This window comes from Microcaecilia unicolor, chromosome 6 (genome assembly GCF_901765095.1).
Source record: "Microcaecilia unicolor chromosome 6, aMicUni1.1, whole genome shotgun sequence".
Lineage (NCBI taxonomy): Eukaryota > Metazoa > Chordata > Amphibia > Gymnophiona > Siphonopidae > Microcaecilia > Microcaecilia unicolor.
In genome coordinates this window covers 251,728,386-251,749,494 of record NC_044036.1, presented here as the reverse complement: position 1 = coordinate 251,749,494, position 21,109 = coordinate 251,728,386, and the positions used below count along the sequence as shown (strand labels likewise).

The 21,109-nt window shown below is 43.9% G+C and overlaps 2 protein-coding genes across 3 annotated transcripts in view; both read right to left on the bottom strand.

Moving 5' to 3' along the window:
• The window catches only part of LOC115472910 (collagen alpha-1(V) chain-like), a 256,126-nt gene extending 248,790 nt beyond the window's left edge, over window positions 1-7,336 (bottom strand). For both annotated transcript variants that reach the window (XM_030207418.1, XM_030207419.1), the window contains exon 1: window positions 7,283-7,336. The gene's annotated coding sequence lies outside the window, so the exon portion shown is untranslated. The remainder of the gene's footprint in view (window positions 1-7,282) is intronic.
• Window positions 7,337-7,686: 350 nt separating this feature from the next.
• LOC115472527 (collagen alpha-2(VIII) chain-like) overlaps window positions 7,687-21,109 on the bottom strand; it is a 134,976-nt gene continuing 121,553 nt past the window's right edge. Inside the window, exons 14-18 of the mRNA XM_030206820.1 lie at window positions 20,336-20,380; window positions 20,097-20,150; window positions 18,478-18,522; window positions 13,643-13,696; window positions 7,687-7,839 (exon numbers count right to left, since the gene is read on the bottom strand). Of these exons, the coding sequence (XP_030062680.1) occupies window positions 7,687-7,839; window positions 13,643-13,696; window positions 18,478-18,522; window positions 20,097-20,150; window positions 20,336-20,380 (351 nt within the window). The remainder of the gene's footprint in view (window positions 7,840-13,642; window positions 13,697-18,477; window positions 18,523-20,096; window positions 20,151-20,335; window positions 20,381-21,109) is intronic.

Here is a 21,109-nt window from a genome sequence, read left to right as displayed (position 1 = left end):
TATAGTTGAGGAACCAACGGAAGACATGCGCCCAAATTTTGAATCAGCTGCGGCAGGGTCTAGTCCTCACTTTATGCACCATAACATTTCAATTGAATTGTAACAGTACAGTGCAAAAGGATAGCTTGTACATTTGTATATTCAGGGCACTGAGCTGGTGTTGCTCAATGTATATGCACCAAACCTTTTTTCAGACATTGAATAAAGTCTGCAGTCCCTATTTGCATAAGCCGCTGGTGGATCTGGGAGACTAACACTTTTATGGATCCTCAGATGGACCAGGCTGGGTCCCCTCTGGGGGACTCTAGGTCTGCTCATGGACTGCAGCGCTTTTGTAGGGTTTTAGACCTTGTGGATGCTTGGAAGGAATTTCATCCACTGGATAAGGATTTCACTCATGTGATTTCTGGGCAAGTCACTTAACCCTCCATTGCCTGCCGCATTGAGCCTGCCATGAGTGGGAAAGCGCGGGGTACAAATGTAATAAAAAAAAAATCAGAGCTCACCCCCACTCATGTCATGTATTGATTATGTGTTTGTACCATCAAGGTGGTTTGACTGGGTTCTCATTATGTTATAGGGCTACCCACCATTTCTGACCATGCGATAAGGCAGCGTGGCACAGTTTTCAGGTGGGGGAGGAGGGGGTCCCAGCTGGTGCTTTCCTGCTTATAAGAAATTTTTGGAAACATTATGTTGAGGACAATGCTGAGCACGAATGATGAAGTGTTGTTTTGGGAAACTGCTAACGGCCTTGGCAGGGGGAAACAATAGCCTAAGTAGCTCATAAATGGAAATAGGCTGCCAGGGAATTGTTTATATATGGAGCATCAAATCGAGGCATGTAAAGCTCAATGCTCAGAACAGGGAACAAAAGAAGTTAGAGAAAACTTGCAGGCTAACAAGGTAGCTCTGAATTCAAAAATCCATGAGAAAGCAACAAGATCTTACCTGTATTTTTACTGCCATAAGCAGTATAGATATGGCAATCGTACAGGTAGGCTATTGGCTCATTTCGTCCACCCATTGCAAGGCCCAAACTTTTTTTAAAGTTTAGTGTATGAGGGGAGACCATCACAAACCATCAGTGTATTTTAACTGCGTTTAGCAAATATTTTCAATCATTTTATCAAAGCAGGGATGTTCCTGGGAGGCTATTGAGGATTATTTAGTGTCTGTTGAGTTACCCCAATTTGGGGAGGCGGGTTCAGCTCTTGGGGGAGCCTATTTCAGTGTTTGATATCTGGCTGCCACTGAACAGGTCTTCCTGATCAAGGCTCCGGGACCTGATGGCTTATGGCCAAGTTTTATAACTTCTTTTCAAGACCAGGTCTTGCTGCCCTTGGAGGCTTATTTCCAGCGAGTACTAGAGTAGTGGGCCTTACTCATTCTGTAATTGTTGTGTGCCCTAAACCTGGTAAAAATCATTTTTTTCCTGTCCATAGGAGATTAGCACCAACGTTTACCAAACTTTTGAACTCTATCACAGTATTTGGCTTTGTATTGCCACAAGTGTTTTTGTATAGTGCATCAGTCACTCCAGAAGTACAATCTTATCCTTAACCCCATATCATCAGACTCCTGAGGCAGGCATGTTTTGTGCCGAAACACAGTGCTGTGTCAAGTATTGATTTATGTTATTGTGCCTTGTTTTTATATATATCACAGCAAAAATGTTTAATGTAATTGATCCTGTGGTTTGCCCAGTCTTCCTCTGTTCCCTGCTTTTTTGTGTACCACTATTGTCCTCGTGGGACTCTTGTATCGATTACCTTTTGGTTTTTGAATAGAAGGATAACATTCCCATATTAAGCTAACGAGGAATGAAATCTAAGAGTCACTATTCAGTATGGTTTAAGCTGGCAGGAGAGCCTCTGGCCCACTTATGATCACCACTGAAAACTTATTGACTGATTAACATCTAAGCATGTAAGACCACTGTCACAGAATGCCTATCACCCACTTGGGATTATCCCTGTGGCACACTTAGAGGGTCTGCCCTCAGCATTGCTCAGGCCCAACTACACCTGGACATGCGTTCTACACTAGCACCCTCCTCCCACCGACTGGGTCTCAACCACCTCTGGACGAGTCTCCCGTTCTCAAGTTATCCCCGGTGATTTCTGGGTTACTGGGCCTCACTCCCAGTGGTCCCACAGTTCCCAGAAAGCACTCACAGACCCAACACACAAACCACCAGGATTCTTACTCAATCCAGACAGGATCAATTATAAAAACTATCTAAACATTTATCACTACATGGATAGTGCCTGGTAAGTAGAGGAAATATTGCTGCTCACAGGTTACAGAATATAACTGCTCACAGGGTCTCAGTAAACAGGTCTTTCTGTCTCTACTTCCAAACTGAGACTGGAGAAATATTCCAGTATTTCCAGAATGAATATGAGCTCCTGGGCCAATCGGAGCCAAGCAGAGCCGAGAGACTGATCCGGGCTGGGGCAGGGCCACCGCCCACCCCCCCCCCCCCCAGGATCGTCACCACTGCCGCCCCCCCCCCCCCCCCCAGGATCGCTGCTACAACTTAAGTACCTTGGGGCTGGCGGGGGATCCTGAGGCCTCGCCTGCAGAAGAATCCAGCGTTGCTCTTCAATCCATGCCTGCCCTGCCCCTGCTTTTTTCTCTCATCGTGCATGCTCGATTTCAAAAGAGAGCAGCACCTGCTTGGCATGGCGGTAGAGGCGGAGCAAAGAGCAGCGCTGGAAGGGGCCCGGCACCAGAGGTTTTCCTCTGCTGCTCCTGACGGGACGTGATCACAAGGTCCCGTCAGGAGCAGGAGAAAGAGAACCCGGCACTGGGCCCCCCTTGGATGCCAGGCCTGGTGAATTTTGCCCCCCTCCCCCCCCCCCCCCCCCCTTGATGGCCCTGGAGCCCAGAACAAACATTTTTAAAAAGTAGCTGGCCACATCATTGCAGGTTACTTCCTCTTTGTGTTAAACTAAAGAAGGAACTGTCATTTCTCTGTAACAGCTTTAAACATAAAACATGCACCACCTGCTGGCAAAACTGGAAAAACTATACTTCAAGAAATAGTTAATACAGTTTACAGGCTTACAAAAACCCACTGTTTTTTCACAACCACCAATCCAAATAACTTGTACTGTGCAGATGATGGAATTATAGTCCCAAAGGCAATATTCTTCTGTGCATAACAATGAGGGCAAATTGTAGCTGAAGCCCAAGAAGGGTTACTGAAAACATGCTAGAGCTGTGGATAAACCACACATACTATTTTGACTTCATCCTCCAGTGGCAGGGGAGAAATGAAGATGAGAGTTTTATAATTAAAGACTAGAGGGAACAAAACAAACAGCAGCTATCTGGGTGCTTGTGTATATGTATGCCTGGCTCTCTCCCTCTCTCTGTGTATGCAATACAGAGACATCAGTTAATATCAAATATGTTCCTTTAGTTTTGTAAATGAATTGTATACCCCTTCCAGGTGTTCTCACCATTAAATCAAATCCTTAGGGTCTTAAAGCCACAGACTCTTCTCAGTCACCAGCATGAATTACAAAACCTGATATCCCTCTTAGCCTTTCCTACAGAGATTCAATGAAGTCTTAAGTTTCCACTTTCTCTCAAAACAGTAATCTACCCATAAATGTTCATCAAAGACCTTGAAAACCACTCTCTCCAGTGTCCACGTCTTACTGCAGTCAAATATTGTTGCCCACACCAGGCTGGGAATGTCTTCCTTTCCCAGAGGCACAGAAATTATTGTTCACATGTTATAGCCCATCCTTCTACTGGAGGTGCACAGAGTGGGTTAACTCATTAAATTCATAAAAAATAACATTCTAACACTTAATGATTTAGAAGGAAATTTTGGAAACGCTTTCCACATTTAAAAACTTAATTTAGAGCCATTTCTAAAATAGGGCACCAGATACACGTATACAAGTACATGTCAGCAGCAGTCTTATGAATGTTTTTAAAGTGGATGTTAGCAGGGCAGAGTTGGCTGGAGTTTAGCGTTTAGACATACACTTTGAAAAGTATATATGTACATTTCAGCAGAGAAATATGCATACATCTATGCATAAGGATACAAGTGTGCTTGCTGTTGCTCATTAAACACTGAAGTGGTAATTAGAAGGAAAAGAATATCTATAATTCTCCTTTCAAAAATAGCCGTTTTTTAACACGTGCACCGGGTGTATCCAGTTCAGTGAATGGTTTGGAAATTGTCCTCATGGGGCTAATTTTTAAATGCTTTTTCCATGTGTAAATTCAATTTTACACAGAGCAAGGCCCTTTTATAACACTGTCAGGCTTATTTTCGAAAGAGAAGGGCACCCATCTTTCAACACAAATTGCAAGATGGGCGTCCTTCTCACAGGGTCGCCCAAATCGGCATAATCGAAAGCCGATTTTGGGCGTCCTCAACTGCTTTCCGTTGCGGGGATGACCAAAGTTCATGGGGGGCATGTCGAAAACATAGCGAAGGCGGGACTGGGGCATGCTTAACACATGGGTGTCCTCGACAAACACTTGGACGACTCTACCTGGTCCTTTTTTTCTTACGACCATGCCACAAAAATGTGCCCTAAATGACCAGATGGCCAACGGAGGGAATCAGGGATGACCTCCCCTTACTCTCCCAGTGGTCACTAACCCCCTCCCACCCTCAAAAAAATTTTTAAAAATTATTTTTTCCAGCCTCTATGCCAGCCTCAAATATCATACCCAGCTCCATGACAGCAGTATGCAGGTCCCTGGAGCAGTTTTAGTGGGTGCAGTGAACTTCAGGCAGGCGGACCCAGGCCCATCCCCCCCACTACCTGTTATACTTGTGGTGGTAAATGTGAGCCCTTCAAAGCCCACCAGAAACCCACTGTACCCACATCTAGGTGCCCCCTTCATCCATAAGGGCTTTAGTAGTGGTGTACAGTTGTGGGGAGTGGGTTTTGGGGGGCTCAGCACTGAAGGTAAGGGAGCTATGCACCTGGGAGCAATTTCTGAAGTCCATTGTAGTGCCCCCTAGTGTGCCCGGTTGGTGTCTTGGCATGTGAGGGGGACCAGTGAACTACGAATGCAGGCTTCTTCCACTACCAAATGGCTTGGATTTGGTCGTTTCTGAGATGGGCATCCTGGGTTCCATTATCGCTGAAAATCGGGGACGACCATCTCTAAGGTCGACCTAAATTTTGCGATTTGGGTGTCCCCGACCATATTATCAAAACAAAAGATGGACGCCCATCTTGTTTCGATAATACGGGTTTACCCGCCCCTTCGCCAGGACATCCTGCGAGGACGTCCTCAGGAAAACTGGGCGCTCCTTTCGATTATGCCCCTCCACGTGATCTTATACGTGTATGAAAAGTATGTGGCTTATGCAGACCACATGTACATTCATGGGGGCATCGTTTAGAAGAAGCAGAGATGGAGTTGCAATATATGTATGAATTCTAAAGATATGTGTACCTTTACACTATTTTTGGAGCAGGTGTAAATTTGTTTATTAGAATTTACATAAGTACATAAGTATTGCCACACTGGGAAAGACCAAAGGTCCATCAAGCCCAGCATCCTGTTTCCAACAGTGGCCAATCCAGGTCACAAATACCTGGCAAGATCCCGAAAAAGTTCAATATATTTTAAGATGCTTATCCCAGAAATAGCAGTGGATTTTCCCCAAGTCAATTAATAATGGTCTATGGACTTTTCCTTTAAGAAGCCATCCAGATCTTTTTAAAACCCCGATAGGCTAACTGCCTTTACCACATTCTCTGGAAATGAATTCCAGAGTTTAATTACACGTTGAGTGAAGAATATTTTCTCAGATTTGTATTAAATTTACTACTTTGTAGCTTCATCGCATGCCCCCTAGTCCTAGTATTTTTGGAAAGAGTAAACAAATGATTCACATATACCCGTTCCACTCCACTCATTATCTTATAGACCTCTATCATACTCCCTTCAGCCATCTTTTCTCCAAGCTGAAGAGCCCTAGATGCTTCAGCCTTTCCTCATAGGTAAGTCGTCCCATCCCTTTATCATTTTCATCGCCCTTCTCTGTACCTTTTCTAATTCCACTATATCTTTTTTGAGATGCAGTGACCAGAATTGAACACAATATTCGAGGTGCGGTCGAACCATGGAGCGATACAAAGGCATTATAACGTCTTCACTTTTGTTTTCCGTTCCTTTCCTAATAACACCTAACATTCTATTTGCTTTCTTAGCTGCTGCAGCACACTGAGCAGAGGGTTTCAATGTATCATCAACAATGATGCCAAGATCTCTTTCTTGGTCGGTGACTCCTAACATGGAACCTTGCATTACGTAGCTATAGTTCAGGTTCCTCTTTCCCACATGCATCACTTTGCACTTGCTCACATTAAACGCCATCTGCCATTTAGACGCCCAGTCTCCCTGTCTCGTAAGGTCCTCTTGTAATTTTTCACAATCCTCTCGCGATTTAACAACTTTGTAGTCAGCAGATTTAATTACTTCACTAGTTACTCCCATCTCTAGATCATTTATAAATATGTTAAAAAGCAGCGGTCCCAGGACAGAGCCCTGGGGAACCCTGCTAGCTTCTCTTCTCCATTGAGAATACTGACCATTTAACCCTACTCTCTGTTTTCTATTCTTTAACCAGTTTTTAATCCACAATAGGATGCAACCTCCTTTCCCATGACTCTCCAATTACTTCTGGAGTCTTTCATGAGGTACTTTGTCACATGCCTTTTGAAAATGTAGATACACAATATCAACCGGCTCGCCTTTTCCACATGTTTGTTCACCCCTTCAAAGAAATGTAATAGATTGGTAAGGCAAGATTTCCCTTCATTAAATCCATGTCATTAATCCATACTTTTGAATATGCTCTGTAATTTTGTTCTTTATAATAGTCTCTACCATTTTGCCCGGCACCGATGTCTGGCTCACTGGTCTATAATTTCCCGGATCCCCTCTGGAACCTTTTTTAAATATTGGAATTACATGGACTACCCTCCAATCTTCCGGTACTGCACTTGATTTTAAAGATAAATTACATATTACGAACAATAGTTCCGCCAGTTCATTTTTCAATTCTATCAGTACTCTGGGATGAATACCATCTGGTCCAGCATGCTATCAAGGCTGTTTCAGGGTTTCTATTTAATAAAATGCCTATCTTAATGTAATAAAATGATTTTTGCTTTGGAAAACAGTAAAAACCCAATTAAAAAAGATGCCTTCTTGGACTATAAACATTAGGACATCTGAAATAAAAATTATTTCTTATTGCCTTAGCTATGAGATTAAGTCTTACCTTGTTTCCTTTAGGCCCAGGATCTCCTTTTGCGCCATTGTAACCCATGCGACCTGTAAAAATTCATCAGTCAGTCCTTAGGAAGCTTAAATACAGTTGTCCACTATGACGTAGATAACCTTGGCTTTTTGCTTTCTGTATCCACACATCCATGAAATGAACATTTCAATAATTGTTTCTCATGTTGTTTCCTGCTTAGGATTTGTTTGATAGATGGGTTATAAATGTTTTAAAATAAATAAATATTGGTCCAAGAAATAGTCTACACTTCAGTGGAGATCAGCTAATGTTCTCCATGTCTGGTCTTACTTTCATGCTATTCAATGACAGGATGAGCAGGGTAAATTCTTGAATCCTAGTTTTGGATTACATCTCACCAATATCACAAACAAGTCACATCTTCACTACACTAAAATTGCCATTCTCAAGTGTCCTTTGCACCTTTCTTTTCCTCTCTGCTTGATGGCATTCAACAAGTGCGCAACACAAATAGTATGGGACAATTTGCTTACCAAGTCTCCAGGTTGGCCATTTGAACCCGGTAATCCAATTAGTCCCTATAAAAGGAAATTAAATAGGTATAACACTATAAGTTAACAAAGTGAGGATTTCTAATATCAAAATGAGTCATTAGTGTTACTGAGCGATTATTAATGTTGCTGCTGTTTCTCCTGTATACCTTTCAGAAGCTATCACAGTCATCTACTCAGAGGTGGCTGCATGCATGTCTCCAAAGTGCTTGAGAGTCAATTTTCAACTTCATGACTTTGACTTAGGTGACTAGATTAGCCCCTTTGAAAACTGATTGGACTTGGTGGCTAATTTCATTCATCTAGTTTTACTTGTTTCAGTATGGGACCCCAGAACCACTGCCTGAGTCAGAGGGCCTGAGGTGAAGCTTAGTCACCTGACTACAGCATACAAAAAGTACGCCTAAATCTGACTGCCTAGATTTAGTATAATTTCAACTGCAAAACTTGGCCAGCCAGGTTGGGTGCTTAGCCTGCATTAAATATTCTCCCCTATGACTCTAATGCATGTTTGAGTCAAGTTTGGATGACGAGCCATATTCAAATGGATAAATTTCCATGCCATGTCATTTACGTGGGTAAACAGATTTGCCAGATGGCCCTTGATCTGCCTGGCACAGTCCTTGCCTTACACCAAGGCATGCAGGGATTTGTAGTTCTGATTTCCCTATTGCTTTCCCAAGAGTACAATTCCCTGTATACTACAGTGGGGTAATTCCATACATGGATTACCCTGTACTAATTTATTCCTGTATATTGGTCCTCTGAGAACTGTCTTCCCTCAGTCCACCTGAAAATATGCACATGGCCCCACAATGTGTGTATTTTTAGATCTATGAGCGTGTTTTTGATGGAACTGGAAAATAATGTACAGAGACATTATTATTAATAATAATAATAATAATAATAATAATAATAAATGTTCAGGTCAACATTCAACCCACAGCAGTTGGTGTTTTTTTTAAATGCTGGCTATTGTGGGTTTTTTATACCCAGATATCAGCACTAAATATCCAGATATAACTTGTTGTCCTAATTATTTCTGGACAGATACCTGGATAGTGAACAGAATATTGCCGCTAACAGGGTAACTCTGGCTCCACCTGACACAGTCTGGATAATGCCGAGTTGATCTGACCAGGTTTTCAGCAGCCCTAACTGGGTAAGTGCTGTTGGAAATCCAGGTATGACTCAGTGAGCGGGAGCTGCTCCAACCTGGATAAGTTCTGCTGAATAACGACCCCTTTCATGGCAATTCTATAGTGACTTATGTACATATGTGGCACCCTTAATGAGCACTACTTATAAACAATATAAACTCTTCTCAAAATAATTGGCAATAATACTTCAACACCTTAATATAAATGAAGTACAATCTAAAAATTCTTGAAAAGGGGAAAAGCCTCAGCTCCCTTTTATGGTAGGGAAGCCCCATCCAGTGCATCCCTGGATGCACTGGGCAGGGCACCACCATTTTGAAGGTGTGGCACTGGAAGAGGAGGGTGTGTGCTACTCCGTCCTCCATAATGGAGGTACATGGGGGAGAGGGGACCGCTAGACAACCAGGTGAGAAGTAACATAGTAACATAGTAGATGACAGCAGAAAAAGATCTGCACGGTCCATCCAGTCTGCCCAACAAGATAACTCATATTTGCTGCTTTTTGTGTATACCCTACTTTGATTTGTACCTGTGCTCTTCAGGGCTCAGACCGTATAAGTCTGCCCCGCACTATCCCCGCCTCACAACCACCAGCCCCACCTCCCAACCACCGGCTCTGGCACAGGCACAGACCATATAAGTCTGCCCAGCACTATCCTCACCTGTTGAAACAGCAGAAGGGACTAGTACTCCTTCCCTTCTCCTGCTGGTGGGTTGGGTTTGTGGCCCACTATTGAATTTTTTGGGGGGGGTTAGAGGGAGGTTAGGGGAGATAAAAAGATCCACCAAATCTCCAGACCCCCCATGCCCTTGTGTCGGGGGAGGGGTGAAGGGACCGGAGATCTGCCAGACCTCAAGCCCCCATGTTGCTGTCTGGGGGGGGGGGGGTGACTTGGGGTGGCACTAGACCACCAGGGCCAAAGCAATGGCGGAGTTCCAGGGGTCCCAAAGACTTCCATCTCCTGCATTTGACAGGTCTGGTTTTCTGATAGCCCGGACCTGTCAAATGAGTGCTAATAGCATGTCTAAATTCGCATGCTATTTGCTCTGATCATAGGGGCGTTATAGCCCCGTGCTCTTCTGATGCTATTTTTTGAGCGCTGTTTGGAACAGTGTGGAGCTTCTAATCATCTGGGTGTCTGAGAGGTAAATTTTTGTTTTTAAATAACAATTTATCTTGTTCTTTAGGTCCTAACTGGATCCAGTGTAGTGTACATAACTAGAAAGAGCAATTACCATATCAGATAAGTACAAATTAATTTTTCCTATAACTAAATCCTATAACTTAAATGTGATGTCCTTGTCTTCCCAGGACAGTGGCACAGCGGATTCCCAGGATACAGGTAAGTCAGCACTGCTTCTGTCTTCTTTCCCTTTAATATCAGTTCAATTCTTTGTCCTTTATCTCACCAGTCTTCCTCTTTCTTTTATGCCTTCTTTCGTCTCCTTTCTTTACATTGGAAATTCATTCTTCCTAATGATTCCTACTCCTTGGCTTTATAAACTGAATGGAAAAAACCCTGAACTATCTTAGGCAAGTTTTAATGATAGATACCTTCCCTGTCTTTCCCTAACTATCTAGTCAAAGGAAAAGATAATAATGTCCCTGCTAGAACCCTCTCACAAAAAATACTTCTTTTATTCCACATTCATTCTCCTTTAAATTATTTAATAACAACATTAAGAACAGTATACAAGTTAAGAATCCATATATATTCTTAAATGGACAGTAGTTACTGTCAGGGTCTCAGGTCATTCAGTATTAATTTTCTAATATGAAAAGAAAACTTCAGCAGAACTTTTTGCAAGTACAGCATTAAACCACAAGCTACTACAGTATCATTAATCAATCATGAGGCTTAGGGTTTAATTTTTCCCAGTGTCAGGATTCTGAAATTTTTCTCTGTTCTCAGAGGCCCCCTTGTTCAGTTCCCCGCATTGTTCCAAAACAGTACTGTAAAATTACCACTGGAACAGCGAGGGGAAGAACACCCTTATGTTCAATGCTAATAACATGCAATATAAGCGTGTTATTAGCATTGATCATAGTGGACTTCTGCAGGATGTGCCTGGGCATGTGCTCTGGCCACAATCCTCCTGCAGAAGAGTTTTGACAAGTTGTCTAACCTAAAGCCCTGGTAGTCCAGACCCCTCCAACACAAGGGGCCTAGAGGTCCAGTGGACCTCCCGACCCCACCTCCCCCAAACACAAGGGCCTGGAGGTTGGTTTGGAAGTCCAAGGACCCCTAGACCCCTCTGACCATAAACACATAAAATCCCCCACCGCAAAAACAATGAACCCTGGAGGTGGCAGTGAGACTCTTGCCAGGCCTTCCCCCCCCCCCCCCCAGAAAGCTAGCTGTGTTTGTCTAGCATTCTTCCCTCACCCCCACAAGCCCCCCTCGACGCTCCCTCGTACCTTTAAACAGGTTCCTAATTGAATATGAGGAGGAACTAGCACTTCCTCTCCCCCTCCTCCTGGCACTGCCTCAAATGGTGGCGCCCTGCCCTGCCTAGTGCATACAGGTAAGCAGGGTGCCACCATTTTGAAGTGGCACCAGCAGGAAGGGAAGGAGTATTAGTCCCTTCTGCTGTTTCAACCTAGGAACCCGTTAGAAGGTACGGGTGGCTTCGAGGGCGGCTTGGAGGGGAACGGTAGACTACCAGGGTTAGCTTCCAGGGAGCAGGCCTGGCAAGGGTACACCGTGACCACCCGGGTTCCATGTTTTTGTGGTGGGGTGGGGGTCATGTGCTTGGGGAGGATGAGGGGTCTGGGGTCCACCAGACCTCTAGGCTCTTTGTTTGAAGGGGTGGAGGGTCTGGAGGTCCACCAGACCTCCAGGTCCTTTTAAGTTTAAGGGTGTGGGGGCCTGGAAGCATGCAAATGGATGCTGAAAAGGATCTCTACATTCCTCCACAAGCCCTGGCAAACCCTAACACCAGTTCCTAGCTGGCATAGGGTTTGCTGCAGGAACAGTGCCCTTATTTGGCATGCTGTCCGCTGAGCATTGAGGAGGAATAGCGATGACCCTGTTTAGCATGCATTGTATGCAATTAGTGTTCAAAGTGGGCAAGCTCGTTGTTCACGCACCTCGCTGGATCTGAACATTCCACAGGAGCAAATGTGGGCTCTAGTCCAGCACTAATGGCCTCTAGAACCCGAATTTGCTTCCTGAACATCTGCCTGAAAGACACTGATACTTAATTAACAAAGCAGTCTCAAATTATTCAAGCTGTTTTTTGGCAGCTCTTGATCTGACACTTAAAGTACAATAGTTAAAATTGTCAGTTGCCTCTTCATTTACCCTTTAAAGATAAAGTTTAAAGTACAGGCAAAGCCTTTTAATGGTGCTTTCACACAACCTTCACCCACGCAGAACCTTGAAGCCAGTTAAAACCGCGGGCTTCACAGTTTAACTGTTCCAGAAACACTGCCCTGAAATTTATTAATAAAGTCATCAAATTCCAGCTTTAATGTTAACTTTCACACACTCAACCTCCAACACACATCCTCTTCAGCCAGCATCACCCACCCAACTGCCAAGATGAGCCATCTGGAACTCTCCTGAGAATTCTATCAGCATGGACACAACTCGTGCTGCATGCTGCCTCAGACTTCCTCTCTATTAACACCCCAGACCAAACTTTAAACCAAAACATCTCCCAAATAATTTCCTCTGCTCCTCTTACCATGCCAGAACCTCCTTGGTCTGCAAACTCCTCAGAGTTGCTTGCATCCTAATCACCTTCACCTGCGCGGCTCTGCCACGAGACAGCAATCACTGGCATCTGTCACTGCCTCCTCTGGCACCCGATGCCACTTGCGTGTCCAGCTGACCTGGGCCGCACCAAAATCTGCCTTCAAAATCTTCAGGGAGGCTCTCTGGAGCTCTCCCCAGTCATGTCTCAACAAACCTCGCCTTTCTTCTTCCTCCCTGCACTGGCCCAGCTCTCCAAATCGGGCCAGTGCTTTCAGGCCCAAACCCCGGTGCTTCTGCGTATGCTCAGAAGCCTAAATAGGGCCAACACTGCAAGCCCCTCATGCCGTCTGCACATACATGGAAACCTGCACATACACATAGAACTGGACATCACAGCTGTCATGTTCATGCAGCCCTACACTGCTGCCACCACTGTGGCTCTCATCCTATTTGTCCTTCCAGCCCCGTGGCACCAGTGGCAGCCTTCCAGCCCTGTCTCCACAGCTGCCCCAATCCTACACTGGACCATTGCTGCCTGACATCTCTGCTGCTGGACTGCAACCCTCCAACCGCAACATCCTCAAAGCTGACCCAACTCAGTTCAGCCCAGCCTAAAGGAGCCACGTATCTACAAAAAACAACATTTAACCCTGCGGGGTTACATTATATTTGTCTGTGGACATTTCTAAAGCTTTCTGTTTTGCTCCAGTAGCAGAGGCTGAAGTAGAACATTGAACAGCACTGCCTACAATGAGTGTGCATGGATTCCAGGAATCATCTGTAAACACAGTCAATGAAGAACAGGGGCAATAGGGTTTTTCTGTACACTGAAAATGTCTTCTTTTCTTTCTTAGCCCTGTTTACTGCTAGTGAGTGCTTCAATAGACATCCTATGAAAGTGCAGCATGCAGGGGAGGGGTGTGTGTGGAGATATGTTGAAAAAGTAACAGCTTGCAAATGTCGACTTACCACAGGGCCTTCTGGTCCACGCTCTCCTCCTGATCCTACTGGACCAGGTTCACCCTGCCAACAAGAATGAACAATAATAATAATAATTAAGTTACCACAGCTTTATTACTGTTTAACAATTTTTATTCAGGATCAAACATATCCAACATCGAACAACTAATCAACAAGTCTAGACAAAAAACATCTAGCTGATTACCTGACATCAATCAAGCACAACAAAATAATAATAAGCAAAGACATCATACAGCAAAAAGCTATATAACCCATGATCCCATTTTTGTTTTATGAGAAAACTCCCAGACCCTCCCCCCTCATTACCCTGATTTCCTTTCAAATGTAATAGTTACACACAAGATCACCCCTCCCCCCCCCACAACCCTGCGTTACCCATAACTTAAACATACCCTGAGATGACCTGGTGCCTGGACTCTTATGATCCCAGGTCATCTTTGAAAGGATTACATCTAGTAGTCCCATTCAGCCCCCACACCCAAGCAGAGAACCCCAAAAGTAACCCCTAATATAACAGTATCAACTTAGGAAACACTCTGAAAATCTGTTCAATATTGCAATTCTTGCTTTATGGGAGATAGTTTGCAAGTAACAATTCCAGATAGACAGCAAAGCCCTTCTTCCCTTGGGGAATTCCTAACAGCCCTTGCCCCCACCAGCTTTATTAAAACATTTACAGATTTGTAGGATTCATAGCCATTCTCATGGTTAGAAAGATCTTGCACTCACACACAGAAGAGGAAAACGCTAAGCTAGAGCAATGCATGGAAAAACAGGTAAAGGGAATCAAGCGTATGACTGGAGCTGAAGGAGAACAGCAGAATTTCACAGGTCCTAAAAAGGGAGCAATATTATGAAATCACTTCTCATTTCATATACTATAAAGAAAGTGAACTGCCTTCTTTTCTTTTTTTTTCCTCTGATTTCTTTCTTCCTTCAACTTCCATTATATTTTTTGTTCAAATAATATAGTTTATACCTAATTGTTCAACCACCCTTCGGATTCACCTTTGGGTTTAAAAAGCAAAACTATGTGCATGTAAGAACTGGATAAATGAATTAAAACAAGTTTAAAGCAAATGCCCTTAATATGTAATACTGGCAGCAATAATGAAACAGTGATAGAATATTCACATAGCAAGAAGCCTGAAGCAAAGGATTATTTTCTACTGAACATAATTAACTTTGTATGAACTTGGCAGCTAATAGTGTGCTGAACTGGACAATGTTGGCAAATTTAGACTGACGCTGGACAAACTTCTGCATGAAGGAAGCTTTCCCCCTAATTATTCAATACCTCTCTGTGAAAAAGTAGTAATAACAAAGGTAAGAGCATTTTTATAATATATCACAGCAATCCACAAAACAAAAGGAGCAAGTTACCACATGCCATCTTTTTCTTTTGATGTAGGCACAGGAAAAAAAAAGATTTTAAATGCTTCCAGATTTCAGCCTAATTCATGTTTAATGTGGAATACAAATCTCATAAATAAGTAAATAGATAAGAATGTTGAGCACCTGATTCTCATAACATGATGTCTGTTTTAGTGGCCTTTTACCAGGAGAAAAAATTCTCTGCACGAATTTAACAGTGCTAGGATGTTCCTATAACCAGCCCCTCCAAATGACACACTGATTACGATTTATAACAAATTACTACTCTACCTATGAAAAGTTATTCCATTATTATACTTCCTCTGTGTACATCCCTATGCAGCACAAACCGGCATGTATGAAAATATAAGTGAGATTAAATAAAAATGCCATCAACAATAAAGAATGACAATGTGGATGCAGCAGCTCATAGGTTTGCTTGCTTTGGGTGTATGGCGATGACAGCTGCGCGAGGAAGGGGAAACAGATAATCACCTAAATGGCTTCAACGTTTTATCATCCCAACTCCATCCATTCACCTCTCCATCGTCCCTGGGTGCCCTCCTGGCACATACCTTAAGGCACCCTGGTGGTCTAGTGGCTTCTTCGGAGCAGGAAGGATCCCTACTCTTTCCTGCACGCTGCCGCTTATTCTCTCGCTGTCTCTGCTTTTTTAAAATGGCTGCTGAGACTTCCAGCAGTGGCCTCGCAAGACTTCCGTGGAAGTCTCGGAAGCTATTTTTAAAAAGCGGAGACGAGAGACAGCGCCACGGCAGCAAGAAGGGGGGGGTGGCTCCATGGTATAAATGCACAGGAGTCAGGCCTCTTTCAACTGAAAGAAAGCTCGGGAATGGGGTAGGGGGGATAGGCTATACTATAATGGTTTTTATCTACCATTATTTTTTGTATTTCCATGTGTCTGTAAAGCACTGCCTACACCTGATAACACTACACAAACACCAATAATAATTATACTACTACTAATAATAAATTTATTTCTGGAACATGTATTATCTATACATTTTTTTTTGCATTTTTATTCCCCTTTTCTGTAAGAGCTCAGGGTATGTGTACAATATTAGTGAAAGTGAAAAAAAATCTCAGCTTGCATCCTCATCAACCCCTACCATATCCTAAACATTCAGAGCAGACAAGACCCCAAATGCATAGGCGTAGTTTGACTGTTTCATTTGGGGGGGCAAAGGATGGGGCGGAGCATATTAGCATATTCATTTGCATATAAACATATGCAAATGAATATGCTAATAGGGAGGAAGGAAGGGAAAAAGAGCTGGCTTTTTTTGGGAATAACCATAATGAATATGTATGAGATATCAAGCCGGCTCTTTCTCCCTTCCTTCTTTCCTCCTTACCCAGCACCTCCTCTTCCTCTCCTGTAGTATTTCCCCACCCCCTTTCCCATACCATGCCAGTGTTGACCTTAGAAATGCATAGGCTATATGTAGATCCTTCAAGAGGTAGTGTGTCATGATTTAGGGCTCTACAACCTTTCTGATGTTTTGGTGCCACCTCAGTAAGGCCAACACACAATCTCTCCACTGCAAAACGCTATACACAAACTTGTGCAAAAACACACTCATATTCTTACTAAACCATAACAGCACTAATTCCAAGGACAGACTCAGCATGCAGCAATACCAGAAAAATTGAAACTTACATGCAAAATATCACAGATGCACATTTCCAAAAGCTGACATATTCCAATTAATAAATTCTGAATAAAATACTTTTTTCTACCTTTGTTGTCTCATCATTTAGTTTTTCTATTCGCTTTGGTCCCAAGTGTCTTCTGTTTATGCAGTGCCTTCTTTATGCAGTAGCCCTGTCCCTACCCTTCCTGGAGTTTCAGTATCTGCCCTCAATGTGTCCCTCACCCCAATCTTCATCCTGTTATTCCTGGGTTTTTTTTTTTTTGCTAATTCTCCCCTCTTCCAGCACCCTCTCTTTCTATTTCTTCCCTTCTATACAGCACCCTCTCTCCCTATTTTCACTCCTCTGACCAGTATATTCTCTTTCTCTCACCCTCTTCTGTCCAGCATATCCTCCTTCCCTTACTTCAATCCAGCATCCCTCCATGTCCTCTTCCCTTCCATGTCAGCTTCTCCATTATATCATTATTTCTCCTATGTCCAGCATATCCCCTCTTTGTCCCCATCCCCGTACAATGTCTAGCACCCCCCCCATAATTTTCTTACGCCCCATTTCCAGCATCTCCCCTGTCCTCTTACCCATCCTATGTCCTGCATCTTCCAATATCCCTTTTTCCCTCCCAGCATTGTCCCTGTATGCCCTTATCCCCTCTCTGTCCAGCATTGTCCCTTTGTGTCCCTGTCTCTATGCTCCCTCAATGACCAGAATCTCGCTTCTCTGTCTCCCTGACACTCTCTTTTCTCTTCCCTTCCTCCTACCATCCACTCTCCCTTCTTTCCTCCTACCAGCTAATCCACATCTAACAATCCCTTCCCCCCCCCCCAATCCATCACCTCTTCTTCTCTGTTCATCATCCCCCCCCCAAAAAAAAAAAAAATATATCCAGCACAACAGACCTGCACCTCTCTACCTCCATCCTGTAGATCCTCCTCCTGCCACCATTCACCCCTACCCATATGGTTCCATCACCTCGCTCCTCCCAAAGGTGCAGCTGAACAGTACCTCCATTTTTCTCCTTTTCTCACCTCCTCCCCAATCCCGGTTCCAGCGTCTCTCCCTTTTCCTTCCTCCTCACTCACTTGCATTGATCGCTGCCGGTAGCGGCACTGCAGCCAGCCAGCAATAACAGCAGTCTGCTTCGGACTTCCCTGCTACATGTCCCGCCTCCTCTGGTACAACTTCCTGTTCCGCATAGGCGGGACGTGTGGCAGGGAAGGCTGAGGCTCCGAGGAAGACTGTTGTAATCGCTGCAGCGCCGCTACCAACAGCCCCTGGTACCGAAGTTGAAGCGGCGAACGGGTGGCCAGCAGCCTGAAAGGAAATGACATCAGAGGAAGGCGGGATGCAGAGAGGGCAGAGAAGCGGAGTCCAGCCTGTCTGCTGCTTGCTGCCTTTACTACTGCTGGCCGCCCGTTTGCCGCTGCGGGTCGTCGTCGTTTGGGGGGGCAATGCCCCCCTCGCCCCCCCCCAGTCTACGCCCATGCCCAAATGTGATTCTAGAAGCCTTCTTTTCATTTGGAAAATAGGCTAAAAATGTATCCAAGGTATCAATCACATAGAAAAAAAGAATAGACGCTATTGTTTGCTTCTTGTTCTTTTTCATACACTATGAGAAGCTGCTCTGATGTTTCGGGTGCACTATATGAAGTACTCAAGAGCTGTGTGGGACCATCAGTGAAATAGAAAAGGCTGCAACACCATTAAAACACAGAATCCCATTCTCTGATTACAAAAAACAAGAACAGCACTGTAAAAGAGGTTTGTAAAAGGATTCTTACAATATTCCCTTTTGGACCAGGCGAACCTTCTATCCCAATGGAGCCCTAAAAATAAGCAAATATAATCAGAAATTAGGATCTTTTTCCAATCACTAAACCTTATTAGATACGGTGGTAGGAGGAAAAGGGAGGGAGACAGGGAGGGAAGGAGTCTCAGCCTGCACAAAGAGTGATACAGAGACTAGACAGTGTAGGTGTTGCATAAAAAGTGGGACAGGGTTATGGCATAGACAAACTAAGCATATGCTCAGGGTCCAAATGTTTAGGAGGGGCCCTCTCTGATGTGTTAATTCAATGGCTCCTAAGACAGAGTGTTTTGCTCTGGAAAGTCAGCTGCTGGCAGAAGGGGGGGGGGGGGAGACATAACTGCCCACAGAGGTCTGTCTATTCTCCCTACCTGTGTGTACTGTCTTCTAGTCAGTAAGAGGAGTCAGTGAACAGCATTTCTTACCTGCTGCTTACTCCTCTGCAGATTTACCTCTGAACCACATGGGACTCTGTTTATGAGAATTTTAAAATGTACTTGTACTATGATGGTGGTCCCAATGTGCTTATCTAGGGCTCACCAAAGGATTAATTCTGCTGTGATAATGACCTGGGACATTTGCAGTGATGGATGGATAGGGGAGAGGTTTAGTTGGGATTATAGGTGGGGTAGTCATACGGTACCACTGCCCAAAGGCCACTTGTGATTGAGATGGAGGGCCAAAAGAATGGGAAAAAACTGCTCTGAAAAAAGCCTAATAAGAAACAACAGGAAGGATACAGTCCTATGTGGACAGAAGATTAAAAGATGCTTTCATTTTTTTAGGGGGGGGGGGGGGTTGTTTAACCGGTTAGCGGCTGTGTCTGACTGGTTAAATAGCTTTGAATATCTATGTCTAGTTGCAAGAAGTTATTCAGGGTTCCATAACACAGACCCACTCTGACCACTAAGTTTTCCCATTTGTGCCTGTCTCCTGTGTTGCCACAGGTCTAAAGCTGATGCCTACTCATTATAGTGAAGAGCTACTGCGAGCCACTGCTCATTTATAAAGTACAGTGATTACCAAGTTGGGCTACTTGCATTTTAGAAAAGAGTCCATAAACAGGTGTGAAACATTTTAATCATACCTGTGGCTAGCTTCTGAGAATTATCCTTGCACCTTCCCTAAAGGAACAGTGAATTGTAAAGTTTTCACTGTCTATGCCACCTGTCAATCCCTTTCTCTGTTTTCCTTCTTGAACTGTAACCAGGGGTGGACTGACAGTGATCTGGACCCCTGGGACTAAGGGTCATGGGCCCCTCACCACCTATCAAAAATGATTAAACTAGATGAAATGTAGGGGAGAGTAGTACCCCTAATGCCATGGGCCCTCAGGCATTGCCCTATTGTCCCAATGGTCAGTCCACCCCTGACTATATCATATACAGGCAGCCCAAGACCTAGCTGACCCTGGGAAATTTAAACCCAGTGTAACTCACCTTCCTTCACTGACCTAAAGAAGGGAGATAATTCTCAAAAGCTAGTCACTGACATACAGTATTAACCTTCTTATTGCTTCATTATCATCTGCACCTTGTTAGTTGACCCCTATTTCTTCATTTGTAGAGAAGGTGTTTAAAATACAAGAGTTACCTGAGGTCCTCTAGGTCCTCTAGGACCATGTCTTCCCTCTAAACCTTGAGGCCCCTGCAGGAAACATGGCAAACAACACTGATTATATTCAGGCAGGGAGAGATGTGGTGTTTACAGAAGTATGTGTGGGATGTGATTTGGGTTAAATTTAAAGGGAGTAAGAACTTGCTATATCCCACTCACTGTCCTTGAGGTGAGATTACATTATAAAAGAAGCAGCTGTAAATGGGAAGAAGTACCTGGGGGCCTCTGGGGCCTGGCACACCCGGAGGACCCATTTCTCCCTAAATATATAAAAACAGAAAACAATGTTTAGAGAAATGAACACAGATAGTAACCTGAACAGTGTCTCCCAATTTTTGCCTTGCAGTAATTATTCCTCCCTCCGGTTACCTGAGTAATGGAAGACAGTAATGATTCTTGCTCCTAGTATATATAATGACAATAATTTTATAGAAGGTTGCCTAGGTTGAGAGGGCAACAAGGTGCCTGTTGTCGAAAAAGTAGTCCTTACCTGCTAATTTTCTTTCCTTTAGTCCCAAAGGATCAGTACAGACTTGTGGGTTATGCCCATCTATCAGCAAGTGGAGACAAAGAGTACGGCAGGTCTCTCTGCCTTAAAGGCTACTGTGCATCTGCTCTCAGCCAATATTTGAATTCAAAGTAGTAAATCAAGAGGAAATACTTTGGAACTCCTGCCTCCTTAGCAATGAAGGAACAACTTTAACAAGGAAAATGAAGCAAAGAACAGATGCAACCCTAAATAAACTGTTACCCAGTGCCTATGAAAGATGAAAAACGGGCAATCAACAACAACATATTGAGAAGAGCGAGTTCTGGACTGATTATTTGGGACTAAAGGAGCAAGTTAGGACTAATTTTTCCTTCCATTATATTCCAAGGATCAGTCCAGACTTGTCTTATATAATAATTTGCACCTCCAACGTTCTGAAGCTGCCTGCCAGGAAGCTGAAGCCCGGTTCGTAATGTCTGAAGCCTTCCGGTGACATCAC